The following is a 25,958-nucleotide window of genomic DNA, read 5'->3' on the forward strand; positions in this document are numbered from 1 at the left end:
CAACTCTGACTCTTGACACAACCCTATCTACCTCGTAATCAATGGTAAAGTTGTCACATTGTGGATGGCATGAATCTACGAGAGGTTGCAGCCATGAAAGACTGCACTGAATTCCTACGTGTATGAGCTAAAATCACTAGTAGAGATGAATCAATATACCAAGGAAGAAAGTGAATCATTTTTTACAAGTCTAAACAATATCCCAGCATGAAATCACTAGCAAAATCGAAGAATTTAAGGGAGATGGGCTCGGCAATTGGGCCTATCCACCGATGGGCCGAACGAATAGTGAACTAAATGAGTTGCGTGATACTGTTCGGAACTTGCAGCTGACCGGAGGTAAAAAAGACTGTTGGAGCTGGAATCTTAATTCGAAGGGCATTTATACGGTCAAGGACTGTTCGGTTCTTGTCGACAAAGTCATTCTACCACGTGCGGTTAATTCTATTGAGTCGTTGCGAAATGGTTTGGTTTCAAAAAAAGTGGAGGTGTTTATTTGGCGGGCGAGATTAGGACGTATACCGGTAAGATTCGAGTTACATAAACGGGGCATCGACTTAAATAGTGTGAGATGCCCGATTTGTAATGGTGACATTGAGACGGTGGAGCATATACTTTTTTCCTGTCAAGTGGCAAAAGACATTTGGGCTAAAGTTCTTAAATGGTGGGGGTATAATTCGGCTATATTCGGGTTTGAGGATATTTTTAATGGAACTTTCGGTTGTGTAGCACAGGATCATAAAAAGAATCAATGGCAAGCGGTTTGTTGGGTGGTTTGTTACATTCTATGGAAGAATAGAAATGCAAAGGTGTTCAAGAATAAGCTCGAGACGGTCCCATCCTTATTTAGCGAGGTTCAAGTTCTTTCATATGATTGGATTTCACGACGTTGCAAGGGTCATATTATGGATTGGCTACAATGGTTTTCACACCCTTAGTTTTAACTCCTTTTGTTAGTTGCAATCTTTGCAATTAGCTTAGGGCGATGTAATTTGTTTTCCTTATTTCTTTCGTGATGTATCGTGCTGTTAAGGGTGCCCAGTCATCCATGTACTATTCGTGATTGTTTAATATAAGTCCTTCTTGCTTTTCAAAAAAAAAAAAAATATATCCCAGCATGAAAAGGCTCTTTCTGCTGCAATTATGAAGAAATCTAGATGTGGATAATCTGCTTTGAGAGGAAATGGATCCCATCTCCTTGGGGCTCAATCGGGACAAAATCTCAAAAATTATTGCAACAGGACTGCCATAATAAATGTATATGAGACTATGAGAGTGACTTTAATTAATCGAAGTTACTCCATACATACTCATCAATATACCAATGAAGACTGTGAATGATTTTTTATGAATCCAAACAAAATCCTGGAGATTAATAATGCATGAGATATAGAGAACAAGCTTGAAGCACAAAAGAGATTGTTTCTCATGTAAGATAGAAAAAGGGGAAGAGATAATGAGTAATACTGACGATTGTAGTGCATTAAGAAGCTCTTTTTGGAGGAGACATATTCCCAATCAGTGAAATTGTTGTAGCGGCCGAAAATATTTGTACAAACAGCCCTGTTAAAATAAAGCCCACTGTTAGAGGGACCAAGAACAATAAGCTGTATAAGGAATGATAAAATGGCACCAAATTTGAACTAACCAAGAGAAACACAAGCAATCTTCAATAGAGTAATTTTCTCTGTCTCCCAGATACTCGGATCATTGAAAACCTAATGCAAGTACATTATACAATGTTTAAAAATACGACATTGAAGGTTTTCATTGCAAAGTATATGCAGGTTTCAAGTTTCTAGCCATTGCAGTGTTTCCCTTTTTTGACATAGTTACAAGATACTCCGTAGATAGCTACAAATTATTTAGGGTGTTGATTTTGATCCAGAATATCCCCTTTTTGGTACTCCATCCCAATACAACACAGATGTTTAAAAAGATAATATTGTAATATTTCAAATTTGCACATCAACATTAACAAAATAGTGTTTTCACGAAAAGTCAAAAGCCGTTAACTGTGGCAATGGATTAAGTAGATCATCAGAATAACTAGGTATATTTATCATATAGAGTATTATTATCAACATATGGTAGTTCAATTCAATATTATTATCATCAAAATTGTTTATATAACAACAATAATCATAATACGAAAGCAGATATATACTACAAGAAATTACGTCTGCTAACCTTTAGTTGAATATTGCTTAGAAAGACGGCTACAATCGATCCAAGTACTCCTATAGTTGACGCAGCCACATACAACTTCAAAAGGTTCGCTTTGCTACGCTTTCGACCTTTAACATAACACACAACAATCACAATAAGTTCATATAACTAGTAACTAGGTATATTAATCAAAGAGTGCTAAAATTAACAATAGTGCATTACCTAATTCTCCAATTATGATTGAAATGAAAGTTATAGAAGTAGATGCAACAGCTAATGTATCATAAGGCTGTTTTGTTAACAATGTAAATAGCATATCAAGTACTCCTACAAATAGTACTACTGCCTGCAGCCAAATTGACATGAAATTAGTCTCATCACATTTTAGCAATTAACGAGATTAAATTTCTAAATAGTTTATTTATATGTGTATGTATGTGTATATATATACCTGAATGATGAGAATTTTGGAGAGACTTGATTTTCCATTGGCTACCTTTGTATAACCTAAAATTAAGATCCAACTTTTATTAGCAGAAATACATATGTATAAATATATAATAATTAATTAAAATAATGTAGAGAAGCATACGGTTATCGACGACCATTCTGTATGAGAAATCGGAGCCATCGGTTCCCGATGGCCGCCGGTTACCGGAATTTCTCTGCTGCATCTCTTCTGTTTGCTGTGTCTCTCAGGTACTTTCTTTGGGGGGTTAACCGTGTTTCAACTTTTAACCTAGTCGTCTGCATTAACACTAATATGTAATTATATTTAAAACTTAGAGATTAGTAAGTAACAAGTTGCCGTTCTAGCTCAGTTGGTAGAGCGCGTGGCTTTTAACCACGTGGTCGTGGGTTCGAGTCCCACGGATGGCGTTTTTCTTTTTTTTATCACAAATCGGTAGGCGAGCTAATTTGTTTCCATAATACCATAGTTATTATAAGGAATGTCCCTCCGCAATTGTGACATGATACCAAGCTTCTGACCTCATTCCATTTGTATATGAAAATGTATATCGATGGTTTTATTAATACAAAAGGATTTACTTAAGGGAATACTGGTTTTGCTTTCACAACTTCGTGCTATGGCAATTACGGTCATTTTTTTTTAACGGTTCAGCCACACAGAACAGTCTCCATTGGCTCGGATATTATGCTATTAACAGTTTCAGGTAAGCACAAGACTTCACAGTTAAACAGCTAATTCCTGGGATGATGTGGTTACCAGCTACAGGTGAGCCATTAATTGCGGAAACATGATGTTATATTTATTACTTATTAGTATTAGTATTACATTAATCGAATCTATCATTCATCTTGGAATAAATACATCTGTAGTATATTTCCCCTGCTTGTGAATCTCAAGTACACAAGCTTACAAAAAACAGTATCCTAGAGCTTACACTTGGTCGAACACCAATCGGATCTATCTATATGGTATACGTTACAATGTATGTATATGTGTCTGTGGAGGTTGTATTGATCCAACCTTATAAAGAATCACTTGTATAAATAAATCCATGTAAGCAGCTAAGAATGTTGAGTACAACAGCTCCAAAACGGCTCCATAATCTCTTATTTGGTCCGTGGTCCAGGTCCTGTTTTAGGAGTACATATTCGAGGCCTCAAATTTCAACTGAAAAGTCTTTGCAAGAACAAATTCTCCATCCTCAATTTCCTTTTTAAAGTTAACAAAAGCATCTGAGTTAGAAGTTGATTAGTCAAGCCACAATATTTGTTTACTCATTGCAAACAAACTATTGTTATAAGCAAAATGAAATAAAACATTACATGCAATAAGGATCAATTTTGGAAACAACCAATGTTTGATAGATTTGCTAAGTTGACTTGTTGCAGGCATGTAATCATTCTTTAGAGAAAGTTAGAAAACTAGTGAGTTTGTAGAAATGTGTGTAGCAGCAGGTAGTTTGCCAACTATATTCAACATAGTAATTATTTAATAACTTCAACATTTATAACGATCTTGAACAAATCATTCTACTGACAACATAGTTTAACCTGCTGGAGTTGAAGTAAAACACAACATACGAAACGGGTTATTCAAAATTAAGTAGTGGTTTCAGTAAATCATTACCCAGTGAGCTATCAAAATTGCATCAACACGCCGGTGGCAATATATTACCCCCACAATTGTGGATACCAACCCTTCTAAATAAGCCTTACAAATTATTTATTTAATTTAATTTAATAGCCTTCCAAAATACAATTACAATTTACAATATATTATTATATTGAGGTTGTAAAGTTGTCTTATAATTATTAATTTCATTTAATTTAATAGCCTTACAAATTACAATATTTTGACCATGGCGGGCTTTAAAACAGTTATTTGTCAGTTGTCACATATGTATATGCATGTATATCAAGTCTCAATGAAGATTGTTTACGTCCACCACTATTCCTAGAATTTGTCATGCACATAAAACTATTTCCAGTTTCTCACGTAAGGTTCATACAACATATTGGAGATTTCAGCCAGGATATATTCGGTTATTTGAGTAGTAAAGTAATAACTGTTAAGTTTGAAGTTTAATAGGAACAAGAGCTGCCACCTATAATATGAATATGACACTTACACAGATACCAAACATAGCAGCAAAGTGTCGTTAAAATAGAAAGTAATACTCTTTTCATACCTCGTACAATCATAGTTACGAAATGAACGCGAGTACTTCAGTCTGTCCTGCAGCAATGAAATATACATCACATCCGAGTACACAATTGAGCGTATCTGAAAGAAAAAAAAATAAAAACAATATGCTCGTCAACAATATGCTTTGATAAGAAACAGCCATTACTTTCATATTCAGCCCATGAAGTGAACAAGCCAGGCCCAAATGAAGAGAGTATAACAAAAAAAATAATCTCGTCAACAATATTTTTTTATCAAATTGTTCATCTTCCATAATTTATCAATAGAAATTTTACTCTTTCAAAATACTTCCTCTCTTTCATTTAATGTTATTAATCTGCTACTGTTAATCTGCAAATATGTTATTTCCCTATTGCTGCTAATCTATTTCTATCATGCTTACTTTCAGGTCTGATACTAATAAAGCACAAAGCAAGGAGCCAATAGCGTATTTTGATAAAGAGAAAACATTAGATTGGAGTCTCATAAAACTATAAAAGAGATGACAATTTTGACCCAATCTGTTGATTTGGGTTAGTTTTTTCTCTAGCAGATCAAACGGGTAAATTAACAACAACAAAAAATTAGCTAAATGTTAACATCACCTGGAATGAAGTTTTTTGTCATCATAATTAGCACACTACTATGAGCAACAGTTTTTCTGTAATCATATAGAAAGTAACCATTTATATACAGAAACTAAAGAGATAGAAGTGTGTCAGACTGTTTGACCCGACTCAAACTCCATTCCCTTAGAGAGATGGTGTAAGTAGGCATCTACAGTAAATTAATAATTGATTTATCATAGAGTTATATAAAGATTACACTATGAAGAACAAAAGACAATATATATAAAATAGAAATATTATATCTTAAGGTTTTTAAGCATTGTAAAACATGAGGATACTCCCCGGTTAAAACCTTAGTCAACCTTAGTCGTTTACCCGTTTACCAAGCCAAACATAACCATGTCAATGTATGATCTAGATATTTACAGACCAAAAAAGTTATTGGGCAAATTAAGGCTTATACTCAAGAGATGAGTCAACTATCCTATGATAACGATTTACTTTTGAGATGTAGACCAATCCGCAAATGTACATCTAGTTTTGATACCAAACCGTACTATTATATTAAAGACAAAAAATGGTTCTCCTAAAACTTTTTTTTTTTTTTTTTTTTTTTTTTTTTTTTTTTTGAAAGGCAAGGTTAGTTGTTAGTTGTTAGACTCGAACCTGGGTCACTCTCGAATCCATGAAACATGGATACCAATGAAGCAAGGCCTCATTGGCATGGTTCTCCTAAAACTATTCATGGATCTACTTGCAATATTTTATAAAAAGTACTAATCCGAATCCTTATCCAAGTTATTAGAGTTTAAATATTATCTCAAGTCTAACAGATTCTGCTACAGTAGAATGCAGATAGCACAATAGCATAACATGATCTATTAAACTAATAGAACAGAAAAAACCTGAAACACATGGATACGGACATCATTTTCTCGATAATTGGAACAATTATCCTCCTGCATAACAGAATGATATATTAGATACTCCCACACAACACGAAATATACATATAAGTTAAAGCCAAGGAATTAAATCAAAGTTTAGAGAATTACCCAACGAAGACCCTTTGATTATGACCATACGTTCCAGCATCATACAACCGAGATGTTTTTCCAATCTAAGTGTCAACAACTTTGTACCGAATTTTAAATCTTTCATGACCCCATCAAAACCCTTTGTCTCATCGGATTCGGGAACTTTTTTCCCTTTAACATCAAATTACGTACCAGTTGAGCTTCATGCAATTTGTTTTCTTCATGTAACATGTGAAGCAACCAGTTACGATTGTATTGACATGGTAAATAATTATGAGCAACCATATCTTTACATATACTCAACGCTTCACTAATCAAACGAGAAGCACAAAGACTAATTAGCATATATTCATAAGCAATTTTGCTCGGAGCAAACCCTCGTTTACCCATTGCATGTGAAAGAGATAAAGCATCAACCAACCTATTGTTCTTACACAATCCCTTTATCAAATTATTATATACAATCCTATCTGGAACGCACCCATCGCCATTCATTTTGTTAAACAACTGAACAGCAATATCAATTTCACCAACATGAATATGCCCGTTAATTAAAATGGTAAACGTTACCTGATTGGGACCCACACCCTGTTTTTCCATTATATCAAGTTGGTCATACGCTTGTTCAAACTTGCCCATCCGGCAAAATCCAGATAAAATCCCATTGTACAAATATAAATTAGGCATATACTCAGATTCCTTAATGCCTCTTATTAATTTCATTGCTACTAACTCGAGATCTTCACGAGTTGTTATGGAAATTTTAACACCGTTCTCCTTAGGCAACAATGAGCTCTGATGAAGTAGATTATACAATAATTCCCTTTCCTTTAAAGACTTTATATGTGTGTCATGATTTTTTCCATTGTAACGTTGAATATTCCTACACATGCCACTGAGCAAGGTGATGTAAGTTATTTTATCACACTCGATATCACTTCTTTGCATTAAAGAAATTAGTCTAAATGCAAATTCAACCTCCCCTTTACTTAAAAATTGATCAATAATGGAGGTATACAAAACTTTATCTGGCAAATAACCATCCTTAAACATATTTATAAGATACTTAACACCCTTCTCCACCATATTTTTCTTTATGAATCCACTAATTAGTGATGTGTAAGCATTTGCATTTGGTTGCATACCAACCTTCATCATTCGGTTAAATAATCGATTAGCTTCAATTGCTTGCCCATTCTTGGAATATACATTTATCATTCTAACATACAGTAACTCATCAGGATCAACACCATTTTCAAGCATCTTTTTGAACATTACATGTGCATCAAACACTCTTTTTTCTCTATTCATACAACCAATAATGCAATCATATATAGCAGCACTATAATTCACTTTCTTAACATCCATTAGTCGAAGAACATCAAGGGCAGATGTTATGTCACCACGCTTACAATGTTCATTAACCATAACTAAAAAAGTTGTTGAATTTGGAACCGTACCCATGCCCTCCATTAATTCAACTAAAGCAATAGCATGTTCAACAAATCCCTCTTGGCAAAAGCACTTAATCAAAGAATTATAAGCTGATAACAAAGGCTGAAATCCAAGAGTAATCATGAAAACCATAGAACGCAATGCATCATCACTATTTCCTCCGAGGCACAACGCAACAATGTATATGCTATAAGCCATATTAACTAAATTAGGGCTGTTTTCCATTATTCTGCCTAAAATATGGTCACTTTCATATTGAATGTTCATGGAAGGCCAAAAAGCATTAGATGTAGTAGGGTCAATCCCACATCCGTGTTTAGCGATTGCATGTAAAATCTTCAGAGTAAGAAAAAGCTCGTCCCCTTTTGGGCACTCCTTAATCAGTGTAAACAACAACACTTGATCAGGAATTATTCCAGAATCTAGCATATTCTGGTATACCTCATCAAGCTCCATTCTGTTTCCTTTGTAAAGAGCAACGATAATGGGCGTGTAACAATGCACATTGGGTAATAGGTCCCTGTCACACATGCTATTCAGCAACGCTAAAGCACTATCAACTTTATTATCCTTACAGTACTTATTAATCATAACCTGGTAAGTCAACACGTCAGGTTCAAGTCCGATTTCAATCAAGTGTGTGTGTAAAACCCACACATTATCAAATAATCCTGATCTAACGAACCCTTGTAGCAACGTATTGTAAGTATAAGTATCTGGCTGACAACCCATCTTAAGCATCTTATAAAACAACCTCATCCCCATTTTCACTTTCCTATTCTTACAGTAACCATTAATTAGACTCGTATACATAACCTTATCGACATAAAATCCGTACGATTCCATCTCCACACTCAACAGCTCAGCTTCTTCAACTCTATCCATCTTACAAAAACCAAAAACAAGTGACTTGTACAAATGAGATACAGGTGGCACACCTCTCTCAAGCATTTTATCAAACACTTGGAGGGCTTCATCAACATGCCCTCTAGACGACAACCCAGCAATCAACATCTTATAACACGAAACATCAAGTTGAATCCCAGCATCACTAATCCTAACAAAGTAATCATACACATCAAAGAATCTATTTTGTGCGAACACCTCCCGAAGAAATTCGGATAAAACTCTTCCACCGGAATTCGAATTTAACCTAACAAGCTTCAGTAAATGGTCATTTTCCTCGTTTAATTTCCCCAATTTACTAAAACAAATCGTCATAGAACCTAATAATGATGCATCAGGGTTAAGCCCCTGTTTTAATACCCTATCAATATACAAACTTTCAGCCACCTTAACTTCACCTGCATTCACAAGTCTACAAATTATGGCAGAGTAAGTGGACAAATCAAGTTGAAGACCTCGAGAAACAGCAAAATTAACAACTGCAATATCGTCAACGGCGGTAGGGGACTGCAAAACAAGACGTTGAATGACTCGTCGAGCAGATGATAAAAGTCCGCGATTAATTAGGTTTTCAGCTAGGGAAAAACACAAGGATTTATGGTCTGATTGTTCACACGGGGAAACAGTTGAAAATGAAGGTGAAATTAAGGGGCTGGTAGCGAATGATTTGGTTATAGAGTTGAAGAAGGATATGAATTGATGAGGTTTATGGTTGCTTTTAATCATGCTTCCATTTGGTAGTAATTGAAGTGATTGTATGCTGATATGTACTTCCTGAATTCAATTAGAATCGAGGAGCACTCAGTTACAACCTTAGCTGTATAATTAATTATTACTCCGTATTATACTAATAGTAATAAGGAGTATATTTAGGAAATTGTCTACGAAGAGACGAAGCAGAAGAACCGTGGTGTTGTTGTGGCGATAAAGAAGGGGTTAAACCCGGCGCCTGAGTGTAAAACCCTAATTATTGAAGTAAGTGGTGCGTAATGTCCTTAAACTCCATGTACAAAACCTGCTGGACTATTTTTAGCTGTGGTGGTAACGTTAGACACGGATGGCAATGGATGTCCACCCGATCCGATTCATTTATAATGGATATGGATGATGTAAATGGACGATTAACGGATATGGATATGAATATGGATGATTTAAATATTTCGTGGATCGGATATGGATGACAATTTATCATCCATGGATATATCCATTATCACCCGAAATACATCTATATATATATATATATATACATGCTAAAATATATGCATATACATCTACATATTGATATTCATATACATATAACCTACAAATTGTTAAATTATTAACGAAAATAAGAGTTGTGATAGTCACAATTATTAAATTGTTACTAACAATAATCAAAGTTACATATTTAGATTAGTTTAAAAGTATATTTACTTATATTATAATGTATTTTGCTGAATTAAATTCACAATCGGCGACAAATTACAATCAAAACATGTTTAACAAATCAAAATTTGTAATAATCTATATTAAATTGATAAAATCGTCGTTAGATTAACATTTCATTTGATATCCACCGGATATCCATTAACCCGATTAATCCATCAGATATGGATATGGACGGATGAACTGAGATTAAACGGATATGGATATGGATATAGATGAGCAAAAACTAAATGGAGATGTGGATATGGCATCATCCGATCCATTGTCATCCCTAGTTAGACTACGAGATGTCCGTATCTATTTTTCGGGTGTTAGCTGGAAAATTAATCTTGAAATTGATTAAAGTTGGGATGTCGATCGGTGTCTATTTCGATGTCCATTTTGAGGTAGAATATGACTGGATCATTAAGAAAATATATCACATAAAAAAAAAGAAAAAAAAAATTAACCCACCGTTGGAGGAGAGACAGTGAAAAGCGACGGTGGAATCGTTGGCGGGGAGGTATCCATTTTTGTATAAAATGAAGAAAAAAAAAAAAACCAAGTTAAACCATCGTGACGATGAGAGACGATGATAAGCGATGGTGAAATCGACGGCGAAACGGTATCCATTATTGTCCGGCGTCACTGTGAGATCGACCATATGCAAGGTTGAATAAGACGTGAGACGGGGCCGAAACGTTAGCGACCTCAAAATGTCGCAACGAAAAAAACGGGAGGATCAATGGGTAAGTAACCAATCGGGGGAAGCAAATTTTTTGTTTTTTTTCGTTTTTTTGGAATTTTTTTTTTCAGGCATCAAGATCACACAAAAATATGAACATTTAGAAAAGACACTTCGTGATGAATGTTACTATATTATTTAGGCGGGAAAACGATCGACAAAAATAACATTCAAGATAATATTGTTCGTGAAGAATGTTAACGTTTTTTCCCATGTTTTGTGAAGTAAAATTTAGCCCGATTTAGAGTTTAGGGTTTAGGGCTTAGAAATAAACCCAAAACACCAAACCCTAAAACCTAAATCCTAAACTCTAAACTCTAAACTGTTTGTGTTAAAAACTCAATCTAAATCCAAACCCTAAATCTAAACCCTAAACCCTAAATTTCTAAACCTTAATATCTAAACCCTATAAACCCTAATATCTAAACCCTAATCTCTAAAACCTCAACGTACGCTCGAAAAACACGATAATTGTTATATATTAGTTCTTCGATCGTTTTTCCGCCAAAATTAAAACATTTATCACAAAGTGTCTTTATTAAATATTCATATTTTCATCCAATCTATAATATCTGTGAACAAAGTTTTTTCAAAAACGAAAAAAACAAAATAAGATTTTGCTTCCCCCCGCTTCTTCCGATTGGTTAATTCTCTCTTGATCCTACCACTATATATATATATATATATATATATATATATATATATATATATATATATATATATATATATATATATATATATATATATATATATATATATATACTAGGTTTTTAAGCCCGTACGTTGCACGGGTGTGTAAAAAACTGTGCAAAAAATGTAATTTTTAGTTCATATTGGTATGTAAATAGCAATACTAAAAATATAGAATATGTATAAGAATTATTTAAGATCCCGTTATGTTGACAAAATTTATAAGATCTTTTGAGTTTAAGAGCTCGTGGTGTTGGACAAATTTCAAAAATTCTTTTTGAGTTTAAGAGCCCGTGATGTTGACGAATTTTAAAAGTTCTTTTGAGTTTAAGAGTATGTGGTGTTGACAAATTTTAAAAGTGATTTTGGGTGGTGTTAATAACTTAATGTCTACAATTTTTTTTCTCACCATTAATATTTTTTTATTATATAAATTATATAATACGTAATATTTAGAGTACAATGAAAATTGTCGTGGAACATAACATTAGTAAAGTATAAGTTATATTGTTTTATACAATTATTTTTTTAAATAAAAGTGTAACCCGTGAGTTTAATTTTTAATTTTTTTAATTATTTTAGCAAAATAATATTACTTGTAAATTCAAATCATTTGTGTAATAAACTAGTGAAATGACCAGTGGAACCACGAGTTTGTTTAAACGAAACAGTTTAATGATATGTTTTAGGTATTAAGTGAACGTAAATGCTAAAGTTATTTAGTTTAACGACCCGTGGAATCACATAGTCCGACTAAAAAACTCGTCAGTTGAACATTTCATCAAACACCTAAAATGCATATTAAACAATCCTCATCCAATCATAAGATATAATATTGGTTGTCATTTTATTTTAAAAGTGTAAATTAAAAATATAAATATAAAATTGTTTTATTTCTACCTACCTTTTATACCTTCTCGTACTCAATTCAAAATAATTAATTACAATAATTTAAAATTATTTAATTTTAATAATTAAAATAATTATTAATAAGATTTAATAATAATAATTAATTAATAAGATTTAATTTAATTCAAAATTATTTAGATTAATGACATCATCCACCATGCTTAGATTTTTTCTTTTTCTTTTTAATTTTTTCTTAACAAAAGAATTAGTCTAATAATGATATCATCATTTTAGCAATATAATAGAAACTATAGATTAAAATAAAAATTCAAAATATTGATTAGGTATAATATTCATAAATTTTCAAGTTATAGTTAAGTTTAGAATTTGCTGGTTGTACGGACGTACACCCCATCAATTTACATATACGCAACATCCCCGTGAATTATACCCCGTATCACATAGAAAATATCTTCTTCTTTTTTTCTTTTTTTGGAAAGGCAACATATATATCTTCCTATTTTGATTTCACATCATAAATTTCTTCAATTGACCAATTATTAAGCATTCTTACTCATATAATATACGGGCTGAAATTGTTGTAGGAAATTCTCCTATTGTGACTTTCTACGGAGTATTTTTTTATTTATAATTAATAATTAAGATCATAGTATATTTATCTATCTTTTAAAAGGTAACAATCGTCCAATATTTATTATTAAATAATATCATTATTATATATTTTATCTTTATCTTTTAAAAGGTAACAATCGACCATATTTTATTAATAATTAATTTAATATTTAATTTGCTTTAATAATAAAATGACACGTAGGATTATGCAATTTAGATTAATTGAGGAGATGACACGTAAGCATACTGGCACGTGCTTTATAATAATGTATAGATAGATAGATTTATATATACATAAAGTTGACTGTTTTTTTCCGTCTTTGACCGTTTTTTCCGTCTTTAACCGTTTTTTAGCGTTGTTGACCGTTTTTTAAGCGTTGACCATCTTTTTTGCCGTTTCAAGGCCCGTTGCAACGATACTAAGGCAAATCCGTTGCGGCGCCCGTTTCAACCGTTTTTTACAACACTGACCACAGATACCTTGTGCTCTTAAAGGGGCATATTTGTCGCGAGATTTTTTAAAACTTTTAGTAGTTTTTAGCTTCTATGAAAAAGAGTTTAATTAATAAAAGGTTCCGTTTAATTAAATGAGCTTTCATTTATAGGGATGGGTAAAAGCTCTAAATTTAAACGCTAGCGTTTCATGCTAGCAAAAAAGCCTTTGGAAAATAATTTACTCAAATACCCTTTAAATACCTTACAAACCCTTGCACGTATAACCCAATACATGCTACTTTACAAATCGTGTTCCACGTATAACCCAAAACATGCTAGTATCTGGAATGTTTAAAATACGCTAGTCCATCAATCCTAATCTTTAGTTTTAGCTTGATTTTTATATCATTAAATGTTAGTATCTGGAATGTTTATAAATATAGAGGGAGTGTTTGGAATTTGGATGTATTTTAAGTAAATCGATTATCATCTGAGTAAACCCAAAACAAATAGTTGTTTTAGGGATGAGTAAAAATCTCAAAAAATCAAAACTGAATTGATACCGGTACCGAAAACCAAACGGTAAGAGATTCGTTTTCAGTTCTTGATCTTGAGACTTTTCGGTTTTGGTATTTACCCGTATGGGAAAATCAATTAATTAAGAAACAAAAGTAAGGAGTACATAAATTTTTTTATTAAGTGATGCTCTATATTGTACAAGTTTGGAATGTTTACATGTTTTCAGACTAGCTTACACCTTGAATGTTGGGAATGTTGAATGATCAGGATATATGTTTATATTTCTCAATGGTCTTATGCTATGTTGATTTATGCTTGTGTTGTAGTCATGGTTGCTTCAGTCTTGCCCACTTAATAGTTGATTACAACGCACGTAGCTTTTTTGACTTTAGATGTGGGCAAATTCAATGTAGAGTTTCTATTTAATAACACTTTTATCATTTAAGTTATAACAGTGAAAATGGTTATATAAGTACAAATAAGTTCTTACTTAAGACATATAAGTTCTTATTTATTTAATTAGTATATATTAATTTGGCATGAAATGTTTTTTTTTTCGTGTTCATTTTTATCATTTTAGTATTTTTTTAACAGCTCCAGTTATTTTGTTAAACACTTAAATATATTTAAAAAATTTCAATTGTTAGTTACCATCTTTCAGTTACTAGCTAATTTTTATAAACATACAAAAAAATGATTAGATTTTTTTAAAGAATAGTACGACGTGGCAAAAGGAGATCATAGAAATGAAGATAGTGGCCTAGGGATGGCAATGGCCACCCGATTCAGTGGATATCCACCCGATCCACCCGCTTCGTGATGGATATGGAAGAACCTAAATGGATATGGATACGGATATGGATGTAGTGACCCGGACTTTTCCATGATTATATATTAAATGAAATTGATATTTACATGATTAAATGTTTCCAACATGTTAAGCAATCAAACTTGTTAAGACTTGATTATTTGAAATGAGTTTCATGTAGACAATTGACCACCCAGTTTGCCTGATGATTCACGAACGTCATAACTTGTGTTAATTATATAATCGTTTTATTTTTTTTATGATGTAAGTTTTTATTTTATATATATATATATATATAAGAAGAAATACAATTAAATCAAAGATGTATAAGTAAAACACTATTTGCTACAGTAAAATACTATTTGCTACAGTAAAGCACTATTTGCTACAGTAAATTTTCGCTTTGCTTCAGTAAAATACTATTTGCGAGAGTAAAATACTATTTGCTACAGTAAACACAATTTACTCGTATTCAATCCGTATTCGTACTCGTACAATACGCAGCCTCTAGACGTATATACTATTGGTATATACACTCCAATGATCAGCTCTTAGCAGCCTTAATGAGTCACCTAAACATGTGGGAACCATTATTTGGCAACTAGCATGAAATATCTAACAAAAATACAAACTAATGGAACCTTATATTCAAGGGTAGGATCACGTTTTTCTTCACCAACCATAACACTTTCATTTTTCAACTTTCATGCATCAAACTTATCTCTCTCTTGTTCTCTCTTGATGTTCTAAGTGTTCTTCATCACCTTCATCAAAATCTAGCTCATAAATCCTAACCTAGATCAACTTACAAAACAACTACTCAAGAACACACCAAAAACACTTTCAAGTTTACTAGCTTACTTCCAATCTTGCAAATCCATTTCAAGTGATCATATAATCTCAAGAAATCTTTCTTATTTACAGTAAGATATCTTTCTAAATCAAGGTAATACTCATATTCAAACTTTGATTCAATTTCTATAACTATAACAATCTTATTTCGAGTGGAAAGCTTACTTGAACTTGTTTTCGTGTCATGATTCTGCTTCAAGAACTTTCAAGCCATCCAAGGATCCTTTGAAGCTAGATCTATATTTCTCATTTCCAGTAGGTTTACCTACTAAAATTAAGGTAGTAATGATGTTCATAACATCATTCGATTCATACGTATAAAACCATCTTATTCGAAGATTTAAACTTGTAATCACTAGAACATAGTTTAGTTAATTCTAAACTTGTTCGCAAATAAAGTTAATCCCTCTAACTTGACTTTTAAAATCAACTAAACACATGTTCTATATCTATATGATATGCTAACTTAATGATTTAAAACCTGGAAACACGATGAACACCGTAAAACCGGACATACGCCGTCGTAGTGAAACCGGGGGCTGTTTTGGGTTAGAAAAATAAAAACTATCTTAATCTTTGAATTAGAAGTTTGTTTTCTGGAAAAATGATATTTCATATGAACATAATACTATATCCAAAAATCATGGTTAAACTTAAATTGGAAGTATGTTTTTCAAAATGGTCATCAAGATGTCGTTCTTTCGACGAAAATGACTACCTCTTTAGTAAATGACTTGTAACATGTATTTTCGACTATAAACTTATACTTTTTCTGTTTAGTTTCATAAATTATAGTTCATTATGAAACCATGGCAACTTGAATCACTCAAAACGGATTTAAAACAAAGAAATTATGGGTAAAACAAAATTGGAAAATTTTACTTGTTGTAGCTACGAAAATTTTATAACAAATCTACACTAATCATATCCTAGCTAACTTAAATTGTATTATACATGTATTCTAACATATATTATGTAATTTTGGGATACCATAGACACGTATACAATGTTTTGACATATCATATCAACTCATCTATATATATTATTTGGAACAACCATAGACACTCTATATGCTGTAATGTTCGAGTTCGCTATACAGGGTTGAGGTTGATTCCAAAAATATATACACTTTGAGTTGTGATCTAGCATGAGACGTGTATACACTGGGTCGTGGATTGATTCAAGATAATATATATTGATTTATTTATGTACATCTAACTGTGGACAACTAGTTGTAGGTTACTAACGAGGACTGCTAACTTAACAAACTTAAATCATAAAAACGTAATAAAAAATGTTGTGAATATGTTTCAATCATACTTTGATATATATATGTACACATTTGTTATAGGTTCGTGAATCGACCAGTGGCCAAGTCTTATTTTCCAACGAAGAAAAAATCTGTGAAAGTGAGTTATAGTCCCATTTTTTTACTATCCAATATTTTTGGGATGAGAATACATGCAGTTTTATAAATGTTTTACAAAATAGACACAAGTACTTGAAACTACATTCTATGTTGGATTATGAATACCGAATATCGCCCTTTTTAGCTTGGTAACCTAAGAATTAGGGAACAGTACCCCTAATTGACGTGAATCCTAAAGATAGATCTATGGGCCTAACAAACCCCATCCGAGGCACGGATGCTTTAGTACTTCAATTTTTATACAGACGAGAGGATTCTGTTATACAGACGAGAGGATTCTGTTTTGGAGATATTCTATATGCATCTTGTTAATGTCGTTTACCAGGTGTTCATCATATGAATGATTTTACCTTAATGTAGACGAGAGGATTCTGCTTGAGGATTATGTTTATAAAATGAAATCTTGTGGTCTATTATTATTACAATTTGATATATATAGATTAAACCTATAACTCACCAACATTTTGTTGACGTTTTAAGCATGTTTATTCTCAGGTGATTATTAAGAGCCTCCGCTGTTGCATGCTAAATTAAGGACAATAATTGGAGTCAGCATGCTTGTATAATATTTTTTAAAAACTGCATTCGAAGACTTAAGTTATTGTGTAATATTATTGTAATACATTATGTAATGGTCGAGTGAAAACGCTATATTTTAGATTATCATTATTTGATAATCTTCGTAATGTTTTAAACCTTTATCGATGAAATAAAGGTTATGGTTTGTTTTAAGAACGAATGCAGTCTTTGAAAAACGTCTCATATAGAGGTCAAAACCTCACAACGAAACCAATTAATATGAAACGTTTATAATTGATATGAACGGGACATTTCAGTTGGTATCCGAACGTTGGTCTTAGAGAACCAGAAATTTGCATTAGTGTGTCTTATCGAGTTTGTTAGGATACATTAGTGAGTCTGGACTTAGACCGTTGTTACTTGAAAAACGATTGCTTAACATTTTTTTTTTGGGAAACTATATATTGTTAACATGTAAATATTATGTGATATATTAATCTCTTAACGTGTTTGATATTGTGTGATAGATGTCTACCTCTAGTACAAATCCTATCGACTCACCTAATAATAATGAAGAGTCGAATATATATTGGAAAGATTCACAAATTCCCGAAGAGGAACCGGAAGAAGAGGAACCGGAAGAAGAGGAACCGGAAGAGGAGGAACCGGAAGAAGAGGAACTGGAAGAAGAGATTCCGGAGGGGGAAATATTAGGAAGCACAGAAAAATAGATAAATAAAAGAAAATCCTCAACTAATGGACCAAAGTTAATAATGGTTAATGGTGTTTCCGCCAAGGAAGCAAAATATTGGGAAAATTACCAATTTTCTGATGAATCGAATTCCGATGGGGATTCCGATGATGTTATAGAAATTACCTCGACCCAATTTGAAAAAGCAAAAGAAAATAATAGGGGAAAGGACATCAAAATAGAGAAACCTGATTCCAACCCCGATGAATTTTATATGTATCGTCAACACCCGTATTTCTTAAGTTGTAACAATAACCCGAGAACCTCTAAGCCACCAGGTTTTTCTAAACCATTTGTGAAAACAACGGCTTGTACCTAGGAAATTAGCGAAACGAACCAAGTCCGAAGAGGAAGAAACGAGTGAGTCGGAATAAAGAGTTGTAATCATGTATTTAACAAATGCATTTAGATATATGCTTACATCTTTACTATTACAAATGCATTTATCGTTAGATTTACATTTGACTTTCAACTTTATAACGAAATAACTATGGTATATTACAATAAAACACATATATTTAACAAAATAAACATACAAATTACATATTAATTTTTTCAAAATCTATGTTTAACACTGAATTTAACAAGTCGTGTTATATCTTCGACAAATATTACACTTTCTTGTGGATAAATTTTAATTATGTCATGTTATATTTATTTTTTCTATACTTCGTATTTCTTTTCATCGCATATTAGGAAATTACATAGCATTTTTTAACATCCAACGGATATCCATTAATCCGCTTAATCCAGTGGATATGGATATGGATGGATGAACGGAACCTAAATGGATATGAATATGGATATGGATGAACAAAAACTAAATGGATATGGATATGGATACGGCGTCACCCGATCCATATCCGATCCATTGCCATCCCTAATAGTAGGAAAGTGTGAAGGAGGTTGTTTAATGTTATGTTAAATTAACCCTTATATACTAAAAGTGGTGGTGTTTTACGTAGTTTCAGTTATAACGGATTGTAGTTTTGAGTTTGCGTTCACACTAAAGTGGTGGTGTTTTACGTAGTATCAGTTATAACGGATTGTAGTTTTGAGTTTGCGTTCACACTACAAACGGTCCTTCAACTTCGGCTATATTTACACAACAACCTCTCAAGTTTACACTCTCTCAAGGGTACAAAGTGTAAATATATAATTTTATTTAAATAAAAGAAACTAATTTTCCACCCGAATTTATAACGGGCTCATTCTTCTCGCTCGATGCGAATTAAATTTTTTCGAGACCACCGTTAAACTTGAAAAAGTCTTACGAACCCAACGGGACTAACTATATGCGAAACGGCCAAATCTCTGTCGTACCCCGTCCAAAATCTTCCTGAACGAATACAATAACATCTGGTACCATTGCGATGAACGGACCTCTATATGCCATGAACGACTCCTTGTAATATGAGCAAATGCACAGCGGAAGATTTCTTTAATACCTGAGAATAAATATGCTTTCAAGTGTCAACCAAAAGGTTGGTGAGTTCATAGGTTTATCATAAAACAATAAAATTCATCATTTTAATATACCACAAGATTTAAATCCTACATGGTACAAATGGGCCCGAATCCTATACCCACATGTAATGTACATGCGATATCCTTTAAATACAGTACACCTTTTTCGTGTACGAAACCATTTTCACAAATCTTAGTAAACGTACACATATCTCGTGCACAAAAACTAATACACATAACCTGTGTATAAAAATCATTCTCTCGATACATAACATTCACTTTGCTTTCATAGCTTGGCTTGGTAACCGACCTTAACATATAATGCGCATAAATAATATCCCCAAAACAGAACCTCTCGTCTGTATAATATATAAACTTCAAAGTACTAAAGCAGTTCAAATTCTCTGACTGGAGCTTGTCAAGGCCCATAGATCTATCTTTAGGATTCGAGTGAATTAGGGCCATACCCGATTCTAGTTCTTAGGTTACCAAGCAATAATAAACAGGGGAAAAATATTCATAACAATTGTGGCAATTATCACGTCCACATAATTCAATGGTGGCAATTATCACGTTCACATAATTCAATGGTGGCAATTATCACGTCCACATAATTCATTCGAGGAATGTTTTGCTTGTGTCTATCTCGTCAAACATTTATAAAAGCATTTCATGTATTCGCAGTTCAAAAATATATTTCAAAAGCATTTAATAAAGCAGTTATAAAAATAGCGCATGTATTCTCAGTCCCAAAAATGTAAAGAGTAAAAGGAAATCAAATGAACTCAGTATACTGTATTTTGTAGTAAAAATACTTATGATGATATTGAACAATGCAGGGTTGGCCTCGGATTCATGAACCTATATCATGTATATATATTAACATACATAATTGTAATCGAATAATTTATATATATAAGAATTTATTAGTTATATTATTTTTATATTAATAACCTATATGTTTCATATATTTATTTTATATATAAAAATATTAATTTTGTTATGTTATATGTATTTAATACATTTTTATATATATATGTATATATATCTTTTGTTTATTAAAATTATATTAATACTAAAGTAATATTAGAAATGATAAAAATAATAATAATGATAATAGAGTTAAAAATGATACTTTTAATATTAATGATAAAATGATAACTTTAATAAAAATAATACTTTTAATAAAAATGATATTTTTAATAATAATGTATACTAACAATAATAATTCTAAAAATAATGATTTTACTAATAATAATAATAATGATATTATTATTTATGTTAATAACTGTAATGATAATAATACTACCAATAATAATAATACTACTAATAATAATAATAATAATAATAATAATAATAATAATAATAATAATAATAATAATAATAATAATAATAATTTTAATATTTGGTGTTAGTTTAATAATAATAATAATAACAATAACGATAAGATAATAATAATAATAATAATAATAATAATAATAATAATAATAATAATAATAATAATAAGATAATAATATTAATAAATAAATGAATAGATGAGTAACTACCTCAAAGGAGTAACCCTAAAAAAATGCTCAAGTCCGGGTTTGAACCCGCGACGTCCCGCTAACCCGATATCACTCCTAACCTATGAACCATTACTTCGTTTCTTTTATTACTCGCGCGAACCAATATTTAGTATCAACCGAGCAGTCTAACACTTTTATCCAAAAATTCATCATCATCATCCTTTTGATTATCATTCTTTATAACCATTCTCTTTTATTCACATCTTCATTAACTCATCTCCCGTTTATCATAACCTTAATCTAACATCGTCATAATTAACATCTATACGTTTGTCATTATCACCACACCGTCTCATCATCAATATCATTAGCTTTTTATGTCATGAATCCATATCATCATAATATTATTATTCATTTTCTATACTTAATCTCGTTATTTTACCTAGCCTCCGTAATATTAAAATTCTCGGATCAAACCATCCCTACATACGTTATCCTGTATCATCACATTCTCATACCCACCCATGTATCATCTCCATCGTAATAGAAACAAAAGGTGGGCTGGGTTTTCGGTTCAATAATACAACTTAAACCCAACATCAAAATCTGCAAAATCCCTTGACTAAGAATCGGCCCAAATGGAATTAGTGTTCAACCTTGTGAGTAAAAAAATAATGTCGACAGAAAACAAAATTGTAGGTGGGGTCTTCGTCGTTTAGTAGTTCTTGAGAAACAGAATTGTTACTTTGTTTTTGTGGTACCCATACTCCACTCAAATTCCATGATCTCATTTAGGAGGCAATTTGGTGATCAACTTAGAGTTAATTGTCACTATCATTTTAATATACTTCGAACCTCATCATAATCAAAATCACTATATCTTTATTATATAAGCCCATGATCCTAATCATATACTTCCCATAATTTAAAAAAAAAAGCGTGTTTATAAGTGGCCATATCTCCTTTATTTTGTCGGCCAGAATATGCTCCACTAGGGTATTAGTACACGCCATATGCCATAATTTTATAAACAAGTTTGGCAAAAAAAAAAAAATTCTAAATTGTAACTGTACATGGTAGGCCTTTATTTGATTGATTACTTTGGAAAAAATTTTAATTACGCACTCTATTCCCATAATGTTCCACTTGGTCGGTTAATGGTGATAATGGGACCTCTCAACTTGTTACATTTGAGGATTGTTTTATATCTTCGTTCTTGGTTTTGGTAGTGAAATAGAAATAACTTTACAGCTCGATAGCAGGTTGGTTTCATTAAGTACTAGTTTAAATCTCGAGTGAAATAGAAAAGAAAAGAAGAATGGTTACCTGTTCACTAGGTAAATAGGTTGTTCATGAAGTAAGAGTGGGGTTTGGTTTAATCAAGAAAGCAATAACATACCATCTTTATGCTATGCTTTACATATTTTAATGTAATTAGACATCATTCCAATTCCATTGGTCGGCCATCAATAACAAGAAATATATGCAGCATCTTTCTTAAATAAGTCGTGATTTATAGCCTACAAAACTCAATTCCATCTGTGTCTATAGACATCATTCTATATCATCCTTTATCATCTTACCCTCCTCTAACATTATTATTGTTTCAAACAGAAAAACAATCAGGAGCAAGGGTGCGGCAATATGTAATTATGTATGTATATCGAATGGGGTGGCTGTAAAACATTAGCAAAAGATTCGTTTACAGATAGTAACGTGATGGCGGATTTTAAAGTGATAATGGTTGTGGGTTAAATGGTTGTTTAAGGTGGCGAAAAGATTGTGATAGAAAGTGGTGAAGAAGACGGTCGTCAGAGGAAAGAATATATGTGCTCGTGTGTCTATATAGAGAAAGAGTGATACCTCTGTTGATTTAGGCAGGAAAGAGGTCGACAAGGGGAATCAACCCAAGAAGAAAAATACAAATAAAGAAAAGAAAAGAAAGCGATGGGAAACTGAATTTGTTTGCATTGTAATGAGATCAAAGACAAGAATCAATTCGTAAGAGAAGAAACAAAAAATGGAAAATAGATAGTGATGTTGACTTGTAACAGAAAGCAGTCAGGGTTCTTCGACAAGAAGAAGAAAACAAGAAAGAAAAGAAAATCAAATTATGATCTGTAACAAAATCGTACATTTCTCTGTTACTGATTTCTATCCAATTTTTTTTGTTCTTGTGATTGAATCTTTGATTCGTACAAATTTGAGATAGGAGTAACAAATTAAACACAGTATGATTGTAACGTGAAATTGATTTTGATTCTGTGTTTACATAATTTCTGTATTTAATTAATCTAAATATAATAATACTGATTCATATAATGTATCTATATATATCAGTGTATATATATCTGTTTTTATTTATCTGTATATACATATATCTGTAGTTATATTTCATTAATATATATAATTTGTATTAACAAATAATTAGGTATATTAATAATAATAATAATATTAATAATATCCAAATAATACTAATGATAATAAGAATAATGATTAAAAGTAATAGAAATAATAATAATAATTTTGGAATAAAAATGATAATTTTTAGTAATAATAATAATATAACAAATTACATGTGTTAACCTTCATATATTTTATATTGATAATAATAAAATAACTAATACTGATTTTTATATTAATAATGAAATTAATACTAATATTAGTATAACAATTATATTTTAACTCATAACTACATTTAATATATTAATATTACAATCTATTAATTATGTAATTATATCATTGATTATATGATAACATTATTTAAATATTTAATACTGATACATTATATATATATATATATATATATATATATATATATATATATATATATATATATATATATATATATATATATATATATATATATATATACATATATATATATATATATATATATACATATTTATTTACAAGTACAAGTTCGTGAATCGTCGAGAATGGTCGAAGATCAATTAGATATATGAAACGGTTCAAAATTTTTGAGACTCAACATTACAGACTTTGCTTATCGTGTCGAAATCATATAAAGATTAAGTTTAAATTTGGTCAAAAATTTCCGGGTCGTCACAGTACCTTCCCGTTAAAGAAATTTCGTCCTGAAATTTGAGTGTAGTAGTCATGGCTAACAATAAAAATATTTTCATGACGAAAATGAGTTGATAAATAGGGTTTTATTATCATTGATAAATATAGATTAAACGATTCGATTATGTTGAGCGTTCGAATGAAGCTGTCACAAAAGATTGAAATAGAGATTTAACTTTTGATGTAGTCACGGTGGATTTCCAGAATTCAAGGAATTTAAAAGAAAATCTTGGAAATCTATAAGATCTGATTTTTTGGAATTTATGGAAATTAAGATCTCTTTAATTAAATGCGATCATCTGTCTCGATTGCTTTTTCTGATTTTTCATTATAACTTGGTCTCTTCCGTTCCATTATTTTCACCAATCTTATACTTTCTTCTATTTTGAAGCTTCATGTTTTTGTTTTCTTCCTAACTTAAAGTGATCAAGACGTCTCGAATTCGTAGATCAAATCTTTGGATTTCAATTGATCATGGCTAACGTTCTAAGAAAGAAATGGTAATAGTACGATTTGACTTGTTAAATTACCAGAATCACGGAAAAGACCGAATCATCAAGAGAAATATTTTCTTGATGTTTTTAAAGGTTAAGTAGAATGAAAGAGTTATGTAACAAGGCACATGATGATGGTATGATCTGTGAATCATCATGTTCCAATAGAACTATCAGCATGACTTACTGTAATATAATCACGTTAGCCAAGTGTCATTATATTATACTAACTCATGCTCTAATTCTTAACACTTCTCCAAAATTCATTCATAATTTATACTTAGATTTTACAGAAGTTTTCAATATAATGGAATACATAAAGCACGAAGAGATAGATAATTTCGGATGAGAATGTTTATGAAAATATCTTCAGAAATATCGAAAATATTTATGATGATATTTTGGAATTCCTAAGTTCGAAAGTTGATGAAGGAAAATTTTCCGCAAAATTTTTACATGACTTCGGAGCAAGATATTCTCTAAAGATTTCATCGGATCCAGAATTACCTGGATTCTTTGAATACAGGGTTTGGTCCTTGTATTTGTCCTTGGTCTCCTTCATAGTTTCGTATAATTCACTTCACGGTATCAAATTTTCTATTGAGCATTTCCAACACTTCATTCTTTATCATCAAACTTTTGGCCATTAAGACCATCTTACAGTTTTGCTGCTTCATCAGCATTCAAAGTTATCATAACTGAATCATTGATTATCAATCAGAGATGTTTCAAGAATTTCGAAGGATTTGAACGGAGATGGTAATCGTCAAAATATAAAGGATGGTTTAAGATAGAATCAAGTGGCAAACTTGAGGAAATATTTAACTGTAGTAGATGAAATTTATTTACGATCTTTTAAGTCAAAAAGTATTGTAATTAATATTTCCTACTCTTTTAATACTTTTTAATTGTCCAATGATAGTAGTCCAATAGTCCAATAGTTCAACCAAAACTAGTATATTATAAGGAAATAGTCA

The 25,958-nt window shown here is 31.5% G+C and overlaps 2 protein-coding genes and 1 non-coding gene across 3 annotated transcripts; 1 reads left to right on the forward strand and 2 right to left on the reverse strand.

Moving 5' to 3' along the window:
* Positions 1–1,281: 1,281 nt before the first annotated feature.
* On the reverse strand, positions 1,282–2,895 carry LOC139893429 (uncharacterized). Its single transcript, XM_071876596.1, has 6 exons — positions 2,762–2,895; positions 2,621–2,676; positions 2,392–2,515; positions 2,191–2,297; positions 1,649–1,718; positions 1,282–1,563 (listed from the first exon to the last, which is right to left on the reverse strand). The coding sequence occupies exons 1-6, from the start codon at positions 2,841–2,843 to the stop codon at positions 1,484–1,486; spliced, it is 519 nt and encodes a 172-aa protein (XP_071732697.1). The 5' UTR covers positions 2,844–2,895; the 3' UTR covers positions 1,282–1,483.
* An 80-nt stretch (positions 2,896–2,975) lies between these two features.
* Positions 2,976–3,048, forward strand: TRNAK-UUU (transfer RNA lysine (anticodon UUU)). The gene has a single exon. It is a non-coding gene; the product is annotated as a tRNA-Lys (tRNA).
* A 428-nt stretch (positions 3,049–3,476) lies between these two features.
* Positions 3,477–9,706, reverse strand: LOC139893431 (uncharacterized). The gene is made up of 4 exons (XM_071876597.1): positions 6,449–9,706; positions 6,300–6,353; positions 4,830–4,924; positions 3,477–3,850 (listed from the first exon to the last, which is right to left on the reverse strand). The coding sequence occupies exon 1, from the start codon at positions 9,515–9,517 to the stop codon at positions 6,551–6,553; it is 2,967 nt and encodes a 988-aa protein (XP_071732698.1). The 5' UTR covers positions 9,518–9,706; the 3' UTR covers positions 3,477–3,850; positions 4,830–4,924; positions 6,300–6,353; positions 6,449–6,550.
* Between the last annotated feature and the right edge of the window lie 16,252 nt (positions 9,707–25,958).

Source organism: Rutidosis leptorrhynchoides, chromosome 2 (genome assembly GCF_046630445.1).
Source record: "Rutidosis leptorrhynchoides isolate AG116_Rl617_1_P2 chromosome 2, CSIRO_AGI_Rlap_v1, whole genome shotgun sequence".
In the NCBI taxonomy this organism is placed as follows: domain Eukaryota; kingdom Viridiplantae; phylum Streptophyta; class Magnoliopsida; order Asterales; family Asteraceae; genus Rutidosis; species Rutidosis leptorrhynchoides.